Raw genomic sequence first — 10448 nt, forward strand, 5'->3', positions numbered from 1 at the left:
GAAAGATCCGAAAGGATCTTAAAGTCCTGACCCGTGCCAATACACAACTTTCGGTTTTTTGCTAAGCAAAGCCGTGCCCACGTATCGCGAACGGGCATGTTTAGATGTGGGCTGGAGTGTGCACCGCTGATCATGTGCTTTGCCTCGCCCCAACCACCCCCAGACAGTTAATGCTGTGTTTGGGTCCCGAAATGTAAACACATGCACAATCACAGATGCACACACGGAGCATTTTTTTAATAGCAGTTTCATAGAGAGGTAGTATGATCTTATATATCTAAAAGGTAATTAATTTGATTTATTATACTTGAAAAATCCTGTCTGCAGTACGGGCGTCATCTGGAAACTTCATGCTATTTTATACTATCGTTCTAAAGCCGAAATAAACGTTACGAATTGATGACAGCTTCCAGCTGCATGATAAAAATAGCCCATTCGCTTCACAGAATCGTGTTTCTTGTTATCGAAGATGAACCAGATCTGACCCACAGAGATTAGCAGCGAAAAAAATACCACAATATAAAATAAAAACCTTGACCATTTTTAATATACAGTGCACCCTTAAACACAGACTCTTTGCCATGGAAAAGAACCCACGTAAGTTCGTGCAGCAAGTTAAAGAAATCCAACCTGCGCCTAGTTCAAAATAGGAATCTTTTCGGGCGAATTTGGAAAATACACCCATTTTGTGACAAATGCGATCCATTGTACACAGCCGTTTGCATTAAATAATAGAGGTTACGTGAGCCTTCAAAAATATACCTCCATGTAAACACATGAATACGTGTCTTTCTAGAAATACCACTCTTTACGTACGAATATAAATAGAAAGATGTATGTGTACATATTTATAGGTACGTATATATCTGTAACAAAACCAGTAAGGCGAACAGTGATTCCGGTGAGCGTATGTGCATCTGCAGCAATGATCATTCTCCCCGTGAATTATACCCACAAAACAGACAGTGCGCGTCCCCACCAAGGGTTCCCCCGCGCCTGCGGTGCCGGCCCGCGGCTAGGCACGGAGGGCGGCTGCGGCGCTCCGCAGGCCGGGTTGCAGGGTCGTGCCGGGCCCCGGCCGGGCCTCCCAGCGTTCCTCGGCCTCTCCTCAGCAGCAAACCCCCACTCAGGAGAGAATCGCCACATTTTGAGGGAAACGTGATGATTTCCCGGGGAAGCGCCGCGGGGCTCGATCCCTCATTTCGACGTGCAGAGCGCGCACGTGTGTACTCCGTGGCGGGCGCTTCCCACCCGCGGACAAGGACAGGCACACCCGTGTAGGGGCACACAGACGTCTTGCGAGTGTGAACGGGGTGCGGATGTTTTTATATGCATGTGTGTGTTTTGTAACGGTAATACATAATGTGTCTAGTAAACGGTACAGCCTCCTCCATGGAGATATCGCTCACAAATTCAATCCCTCTCAGCTCTAGCGGTAAAACGCACTCCAGCTCTTACAGCATCGAGTCACTTGAAATACCCTGCACTTTGTCAGCAGCCTTTTCCAGAGATCTCCTTCCCCGTCCTGCCGGCTGGAAGTGGGCTTTGCATAGGGGCTCCGGCTCTGCGCCGGTTGCGCCGGGGCTCCTGCCGACCCGGGCGCTCTACGGGGCTCCTTGTGCGCCCGCCGGCACCAGCCCGCCGCCGGGCTTTCCGCTTGCTCTGCTTAAAAGTTGCTCCGAAAGGAGCAAGAGCTCTGAACGTGAGAAAACTTACAAAGTCGGACCCTTTTAACAGCGAGGCCAGAAAAACAGTAAATAAAAGTCCCGATGTATGTGCATCAGTCCAGGGACTTCTACCTCCTTATGGCTAAAACAAGGGTGGTAAGCGGTCGAGGCCAGCGAGGGGTCTGTGCCCCCATTTCGAACACTGTCTGTGGTAAAGAAGGTAACTTTGTTTAATGAATGCCGGACTTGCCTTTTTAAAAAATTCAAACGATCGTTCGCAAGCCATTAAAACGACCTGAAAGGCGAGTGTTTCGCTGGGAGGAATTGAAGCGCCCGATTATTGTTTTGTATTTAACTTTCTGCGTGCAAACAGCACAGGCCAGGCCAGGGGTTGCTGTGTGCGCCCCGCTGGCACACCGCCCGAGAGGGGACAGCAACCACACGCACCCCAAACAGCCTCCTGTATCCTCCCGCGAGCACTGCGGTGCTGCCGTGGGTATCTCCAAACGCTTCTCCCCGGCGGCAAAAGCCTTCGCGGGCGCGGAAGCCTGCGGACGACGGGCCCCAGCGTTTTGGCTACCACAGAGCAGGCAGTGCGGAGCAACGCGGGGGCTGCCGGCACGGCCTGCCCTGGGCTCGGCGGGACCTCGCTCAGATATCCCCCGTCTACTTCGAAATCTAATAAACCCCACAGGAAAAACAGCCCGACAGCATCCCGAGATTAGAAAGAAAATCATGGCCCCGGTCGAGGCTGCAGCGTCGGGGCTCGTGTCTCTCCCCACAGGTCTTGTAAGTAAATCCGCAAAGGGCGCCTTGTTAGGGGAAAGTTTGCTTTAGGGACTGAAACAGCGCAGGAACAGCCGAGAGACGCCTCACAACCTCCCTGCCTGCGAAAATACCCCTCTCTCCGCCGGGGATTTCAAAACACTGCTCCCCTCTCCAGAGTCAAGCGAACAGCACAAGCATGGCGCGGACTTAGCAGTTCCAGCCGCAGTGATCGTCTCTAATTCAGAACATATACAGGATGGCGATCAACCACTACTGCACCGTTCCCCCGCCCCATATTAAAAAAAAAAAAAATACAAAACAGCAGCAGCAACAACACTACTAAAATCATTCTTTCTGCCGTAGGACGCTCCAACAAACTTCAGACCAAAAGTTTAAAAGAATACTCATTAACCAAGTGCTCCAATACACACAAGTAACAGATCTGTGTCAAGCGACCAATAGGGACTTCACACAGGTTCAAAGAAATTTGCAATACTCATCTTTAAAATACATCACCCCCACCACGTTTCTGCGAGTTTCTTTTGCAGTGGGATGGCTCAGACTATCTCTGCGATTAATTTTTTTTTTTTACACTCAGGTTATTATTTTTTTTTAAACCGCTGCCTGGTCAAGTCGGCTGGACAGATAAGCTGAAAGATTCACAGAGAGCAATATTTTCGGCGCACGAAACAGTTTTTCCCTGGCTCTTTTGCCCGGTGGGTTACATTTCCGAAAGTCCCAGCACTCTCTGTCTGGGTCCCAGAGGGCTTCAACTTTTTCTATCTCGCCAAGCCCTGCAAGGTGGCGCTCTGTTCATTGAAAACCGACATTAGCCTCATAATAATAACATTTTGTAGAAAGTAAAGTTAAAACGAAGCCTTCCCACGGGTGCTGCAGAGAGCAAACGGCGATGCCGAGCTGGCAGGAGTAGGGCTTAATCTAAGCAACGCAAACTTTTTTTGCGGGGGGGAGGTGGGGGTAGGGTGGGGCGTTGCGAGATGTGTTGTGCTTTGGGAGAGTGAAAAATCTCCGAGGGAGATCCCCAAATGTTATGAACAAAGCGGAATAGTTGGGGGTTTTGGTGTGAGCTGGGCGGGCTGTGCTCTGGCTGGGTTACAGCCGGAGCTGCGGAGCGCCCGCATGAATATGAGCAGAGAGCGGCTTCCCCCGGCACCCCCTCCCCCCCCGAGCGGTTAATATGGCTATTGACTCGCTGTACACATAATATTTCTTTAAAGAAGCTGTTAAAGTGTCATCTTGGTCTACTGGAAGGTCAGTTTCTGCAATTCACTCTATGACATATCACAAGCCCTCGCAGCTTTAGCCAACCTCATGATTTGTGTTGTCTGTTGATATGTTGTCTGCTTAATGGGGCGATCATGCAAGCTACAACCAGGAACAAAGCCCAACAGTTCCAACAACCGTAGCTAAGTTAGTGGAAGCAGTACAGCTTGCAAATCTATCAAACTAAACTGCAAGGAAGACAATCTGATTTAGAGAAAAGGCGTTCTGCTACAGTCATTAAGCACAAGTAATTTAGATTTTTTATATTGTCTTCTCATTTACAAATTTACTGTATCAACGCCAGCCAATGGAACGAATTTCTTAAGTAAATGAGAAATAAATAAAAGAGATAGAAAGATAATCAAATTACATAAAATAATTCTTAGCCCCTAGATTTATTTTTTTAGAAAGCTATTAACACTGGCAAAATTATAGTAATAATAATAACATAACACAAGAAGTAATTGATTTAAATTAACATCACGTTTTAAGGAATATCAGGGAAAAAAAAAAAGAGAGATTAAAAATATATGTATACGCAACAACAACAACGGCCTTCGTGAAACAGTGCTGTACTTCTTGGAGTAAAAGGCCCAAGGAAAGTCATGAGTCCACTGCCTGAGAATTAGATATGGCCATAAATGCCTTAAATTAAAATAGCAACCGAAATCTCCTCTGTTTTAAATCTCCTAATATGTGTTATCCGAATTAATTTAATTTAGGGACCCAGTCTATGCAGATTCATGGGCAATGTTGGAGTGGAGAGCAGCACTTCTCGAGTAACAATTCCCCACATTAATATTTATGTAGCATATGCAATCTATTTCTGTTATTTTTATGGTTGTTATTCTATGTCTGCAAAGGTCATTTAAATTATACTGCGGCCGAAAATTTGTTTCATAAATTTTGATATAAATACTAATTACACACTATAGTAATGCCAGCAGGGATCCTTTCATTTATCACATTTATATCACCTTCGCTGCTTTAGTGATGACATAATGGAAAGCAGTGAAAAACTGGGACAGTTTTATTCTAATATCCTAAAGCTAGTTGGAGTTGCAGCAGGTTGACTTAGTGAATAAGAATTCCTACCACAATTCATGGGATTTAAGAATCTTTAATAAGGTACGAAATGTTACCAAACAGTTCTGTAAACTAAATTTTACATACCAATTCTTCTAACCATAAATATTGAATATCTTGTAACATGTATAACCGGACCTTTACATGCGGATAAATATGGAAATTAGGATTTATATACATTATGTTCTTGTATTTGCCAAAAGCAACGGACAGATATAGTTTATATCCTTTTTTTTTTTTTTAATATCACTTTACATAAACAAATGTAACAGTTTGACACGCAGATCCAGGCTTTCACTATACGAATTTCTTGACAGGACGTGTAACAACATTTTACTGCACTACTTAGACTGGACTTTGGGACGAAATGTTGCACTTTATACAAAAAAAGCACATTAATACCAATAATATTCTGTTAGATCGACGTTTAGACTGTAATAATACAAAGTAATTCACATTTTGGTACACATTTACTAGAACATTCTTGCCATTCAGTACAAATAGTTGAATTTCTACCTCTTCCCTCTGCCCCCCCAACCACCTCCGCCCCCCCGCCGCTGCTCCCGCCCGCCCGCCCCTCCCCCCACATATATGCAAAGACCACAAATCCACATATCCCCTTATTCAACTTGCGATATAACTATTTACAAAATCAAACAGTACATTTTTTTGTTGTTTTGTTTTTGAAGCTAATAATTCTGTATTTACAAGAGGGGATGGGGGGAAGGCCGCTGCCCGAGCAGACATGCAGTTGGAGATCTCTAATCAGTGGTTTCCAGTAAAGCCCTAAAGAGTTGGCATTTGCCCTGGTAACCTTGTCTTCTTATGCATTCTACTAACCCCTTCGCCTATCAAGCCTTGGAACAGAGCAGAGCGGAACAGTCAAAAAAAAAAAAAAAAAGAAAAAAAAGAAAAGAAAAGAAAAAAAAAGGGAAAAAATTTTAAAAACACAACAATTTTTAAAAATGAAGTCTTCATTTTACTCGGTCCTGGGTCTACTGGCAGCATTTTACTTTTGTTTGCTCATTTAAATTCTGATCTCAAAGTGTTCATTATTTTTTGAGTCTTTAAATAGAGTATTTGTTTTCTCACTTGGGGCGTTTTTGTTTTGTTTCGCTTTGTGGTTTTTTGTTGTTTTGTTTTAGGGTTTTAGACGTACCATTCGTTAAAATTTGATGTAAGCGTGCTGTGGCTGGACGTGTGGTGGACTGCGGAGGAAGAAGGGGATAAGGAGCTGGCGGTCTGGTTTTCTGTGGATGGAGACACGATGGTTGGAGGGGTGGAGGACTCGTAGCCTGAGCTGGCGGCGGGAGAAGGCTGAGACCCCTGCGAGGATGATTCATGGACCTGCAAGAGAAAACCCGGGCAGAAATAGAGAGCGGCAGAGGACGGAGGCCCTGTTCGCGGTCTCTTACGACAGGGGATGCGCCAGACAAGGGGACCCAGCGCCGAGCCCCGGGCTCAGGCATCCCCGCGGGGCTTCTTGCCGGCCCCAGTCCCGGGGCCGCACCCCCTGGCCCCGGCCCGGCGGGGAAGGCCGGGCAGCGCCGCACCGGCTGCTTCCTCTCACTGCCCCCCCTTCCCTCCCGGGCTAAAACGCACCGACAAGAAGGCCCTGCCCGAGGGGCCCGGACTGAGCACGGCCGGGTGCGGGCCGGCGCGGCCCGGCGGGCCCGGGATGGACTTCAAGGCTGGGCCGCAGCAACGCGGAGCCCCGCAACTGGCCGGGCCGCGCTCCGCCCGCAGGCACCACCGCGCCGCCGGCCGGCGGCCTGGGCTCTCCTGTCCCCGTCCCCGCAGCCCTTTCCTCCGGCCAGGCCCGATACGGCATCCGAGCCCCGCACACCAGGCACCCTCCATTTACCTTCATGTGCTTTCTGAGGGAGCTGGGGTGCGTGTAGGACTTGTCACACATTTTGCAGAGATAGGGCTTGTCGGAAGTGTGCACATGCATGTGCTTTTTGCGGTCACTGCTGTTTGCAAAGCGCCTGTCACAGCCCTCGAATTCACACTTAAATGGTTTTTCACCTATTGCAGAGGGAAGGGGGGGGAAAACGGATCTGATTAAGCAGGGCCGGCTGTATCGCTCATTGTCCCCAACGCCCCGCCGGACAGAAGCCCAGGGCTTCATTTCTAACACTTGCAACTTTCTAACTTCAACGAGGCTCAAATCCCCCGAAACCTTGCTTCTTCTCTCTGTTCTTTCCACACCTCCAACCTCTGTTCAGCGCCCATTTCCAGGCGGGGAAGGAGCTAAATAATATTGGTTTTTTTCTTTCCTTTGGAGGGGTGAGTTTCAATTGCAGCCCCAGCCCGGGCACCTCTCCCTCATCGCAACGCTCCGAGAGCAAGCATGGTGGTATTTACACACGATCCTTAGTGTCTAGTTTCCGTTTTTATAGCTCATTCTCGTGATATTTAACGCTCTCACCCAACCCAGCCCCCTCCCCCGTATTTTCTTGCAATATTGCAAATTATCCGGCCGGGGAAAACAATGCGAGGACAGCCCTAACAAACCCTTTGCAAAAGCGCTCGGGAAAGCGGCGCTGGCTTTCGGCGCTCCGGGTTAGAGCGGTGGGAGAGAGTTCTTCCAGCCAGGGGCTGCTGCAATTCCACCTCCCGCGACAGGGAAAAGTTCTCAGGGATCCTGGCGCCTGCCCTTCGCACAACAATAACACACTAACGCGCCGAGCTCAGTTTATTTAAAATCACTCATCGGAATTAAATATTTACCAAGCCCTGAATTGCACAGGGGAGACGGATGAGCTGCCTGCAATATTTAGCACAATTTCTCATCGTGCCACCGTCAAAATTGCCGAACAACAATTAATTAAAACCTATAAATTTAAAAAGGACAGGTTGCTGAGATACCCCTCAGCCCCCCCCCTCCGCCCTTGCCCTACCAATCCCAGCAGCAAGCCCTGCCTTTCTCCCCCTCTGCTTCGGCAGGGATAATTTTCTTTTTGTTGCTGCTACTGGCGTGTCTGTGACCGAGCTCGTTTTGCAGCGGAGCTCCGAGTCCGACTCCCCGGAAAAATCAGTGGCCCTGGATCATAACCCCCCATCCCCTAACCCGACCAAGCAGCACCCTGGCCCCCCCCGGCCCGTCCTTGTCCCGCGCTCCGGCGCTCGGCGCTTCCACTCGCAGAGAGAAAAGCTACAGAGAAGGTTACCGTACCTGTATGAGTTCTTTTGTGTATTTTGAGATTCTCTGATCTGGCAAACACTTTGCCACAGCCTGGGAAAGGGCAGGGGAAAGGTTTTTCACCTGTGTGGACTCTGATGTGATTTACAAGTTTATATTTGGCCTTGAAAGGTTTCCCTTCTCTTGGACACTCTTCCCAGAAACATATGTGATTGGACTGCTCGGGTCCTCCAACGTGCTCCACCGTTACATGAGTCACCAGCTCGTGCATCGTGCTGAAAGTTTTGTTGCAGGACTTTTTGGGGTTTGACAATTGCTCGGGCTCAATCCACTTACAGATGAGTTCCTGTTTGATGGGTTGCCGCATGTAACGAAAGAAGGCCCCTGCCCCGTGGTGGGCTGCCATGTTCATGTTCATGTGGCCGTAGCCGTGCAGCTGGGTCGAGGCGTAGTGCTCGGAGCGGGGGCTGGTGACCTGGCCGTACTGGTCGGGTCTGCCGTACATGTCTCCGGAGAAGCCCAGGCGCATCTGCCCATTCACCACGTTCGGCGAAGCATGGCTGGTGGCTTGTTCGTGCAGCCCCGGGAAAAGTATATGTCCCGCGGCATCGGTGTGTCCGTGGGGTCCGGCGAAGCTGCCGGCAGCGGAGGCGAAGAGGCTGTGCTGGGCGCTGGCGGCCGCCGCCTCCCCGAAGCCTCGGTTGCGGAACAGAAAGTCCCGGGTGGAGTTGAAAGCGGCGCTGGAGTAGGAGCTGACATGGGTCGGGTGGTGGTGGTGCCCCAGGGCCGCCGCCGCGTAGCCGGGCGCCTGCGAGGTGAAGGCAGTCTGGCCGGCCGAGGCCAGCTCGTGGGTGCTGGGGTTGATTTTGAAGGCGCCCATGCCATCGGCGAAAGGGTTGATGCCCAGCCCCACTTCTCTGTCCGTGACATCGGCCGTGGAGTGGTGGCGAGAGGATCCGAAGGTAGTGACTCCTATGGCGGGATACTGCGGTCCAGCATCCAGAAGCATCTTCCCAGCGTCGATGCAGCAACCAAAAAAAAAGCACGCGCGCACACACACAACGCGGAGAGAAGCAGCAGCAGCAGCAGCGAAAACACCCTCTTTGGAAAGTCAGCGACGATCACCACCAAAGCAACCACATCAAAAACACCCCCCTCGGCATCAGCGCAGGGGGAAGAAAAAAAAAGGGGGGAGAAGGAAAAAAAAAAAAAAAAAAAAAGAGGCTGGTGCAGAAGGGGGAAAGAGATCTTCGGAGTTGTAAATAATAATAATAAAAATATGCCCCAAAAATATTCACTGTCTCTCTGCTTTGACTTTTCAGGGAGATTTAAGTTGGGAGGGGGTTGGGTGGGCTCAAAAATAAACTGCCTGCAAATAACAATAACGGAGAGAGAGCAACACGGGCAGGAGAGAAAAAAAAAAAAAAAAAAAAAAAGAAAAACAGAAAAGAAACTTCCTTCAGTGATTTTTTTGGCTATAGGAATGTTGCAAAGTGGCCGAGAGATTGTTTCTCTCTCCTCTTCGAGCTTCCCCACACTCTCCCCGATTTTTTTTGGGGGGGGCCCTTTTTTTTTTCGCTTTGCAAAAAAAAAAAAGGCGCAAATCATGCACAATATTGTCTTTTGCGGTTTATCTTCCTGGGGAGAAACTTTCACCTCCTCAGCCGGGCGGTGAACGCGAGACTGATAGCGGCAATCATTCCTGCAGATAAATGAATTGAAAAGACGACACCGTCCCCCCCCTTGATGAATGGGAGCCGGGGGCGGAGCGCCGTACGGTCGGACGTGAGCGCTCATTGGTCGGCGGCAACTCCCCCTTCCCCGCGTAACTCCCCCCGGCCCCGCCGACGAGGGGCGCGCACGGCCGCCTCCCGCCGCTGATTGGCCCCTCCGCCTCATCAATCGCAGGTATTGTGAGCGCCCTGACATCCCTTCTGACAAACAGGGCGGCAGGAGTAGCAACTTTTTTTTAATATATATATATATAAAGCTTTTTTTTTTCCACTAAAATATTTCCAGCGCATCTTTTCGTATGTATGTGTGCTAAGAAAAAAAAATCTTTTATTATTATTAGGGTTATTTTCTCCCCTGCTCTCCCTCTCTCTGTCCCTCTCCAGCACTCTGATAATGATGGTAATGATAATTTCTTGGTGATCCAGAATTTTTAAGATCACTGAGCAACTTTTTAGGCTTTGAAAAGAGAAGCCCTGTAGGGATTCTCTTCTTTTGAAGTTGTTGTTTTCTTCCTGTTTAAAACTGAAGCTCTCCGAGAGTAGGTGCTGGGTGCATTTGATTTTGTTTTTAAACACCAGGCGTGATTTCTCTGGGTAGCTGACTCTATCCCTCCACCAGGTTTCTGAAATAAATCTTGTTTTCTGCACCCATCAAAACGCAGGTGGGTGAGAACTCTTAACTTTCTACTTTTGTTGTTGTTGTTTCGCCTCTTTTTTTTGTTATTTTCTTTCTCCTTTCTCTCACTCTCCCTTTCTCTCTCTCTC

The 10448-nt window shown here is 48.9% G+C and overlaps 1 protein-coding gene across 1 annotated transcript; it reads right to left on the reverse strand.

Annotated features, from left to right (window-relative positions):
- Positions 1–5525: 5525 nt before the first annotated feature.
- Positions 5526–9975, reverse strand: ZIC1 (Zic family member 1). The gene is made up of 3 exons (XM_080349605.1): positions 7984–9975; positions 6670–6833; positions 5526–6152 (listed from the first exon to the last, which is right to left on the reverse strand). The coding sequence occupies exons 1-3, from the start codon at positions 8957–8959 to the stop codon at positions 5955–5957; spliced, it is 1338 nt and encodes a 445-aa protein (XP_080205731.1). The 5' UTR covers positions 8960–9975; the 3' UTR covers positions 5526–5954.
- Between the last annotated feature and the right edge of the window lie 473 nt (positions 9976–10448).

The sequence above is a fragment of the Nesoenas mayeri genome (assembly GCF_963082525.1).
Source record: "Nesoenas mayeri genome assembly, chromosome: 9".
NCBI lineage: Eukaryota > Metazoa > Chordata > Aves > Columbiformes > Columbidae > Nesoenas > Nesoenas mayeri.

Excerpts from the sequence above, each read along its gene's own strand:
- ZIC1 (XM_080349605.1), bottom strand. The coding sequence starts at position 8,959 with ATGCTTCTGGATGCTGGACCGCAGTATCCCGCCATAGGAGTCACTACC. Across the intron at positions 6,834-7,983 it reads ACACAAAAGAACTCATACAG|GTGAAAAACCATTTAAGTGT; the intron begins GTACGGTAACCT and ends CCTCTGCAATAG. Across the intron at positions 6,153-6,669 it reads CCCTCAGAAAGCACATGAAG|GTCCATGAATCATCCTCGCA; the intron begins GTAAATGGAGGG and ends TTTCTCTTGCAG.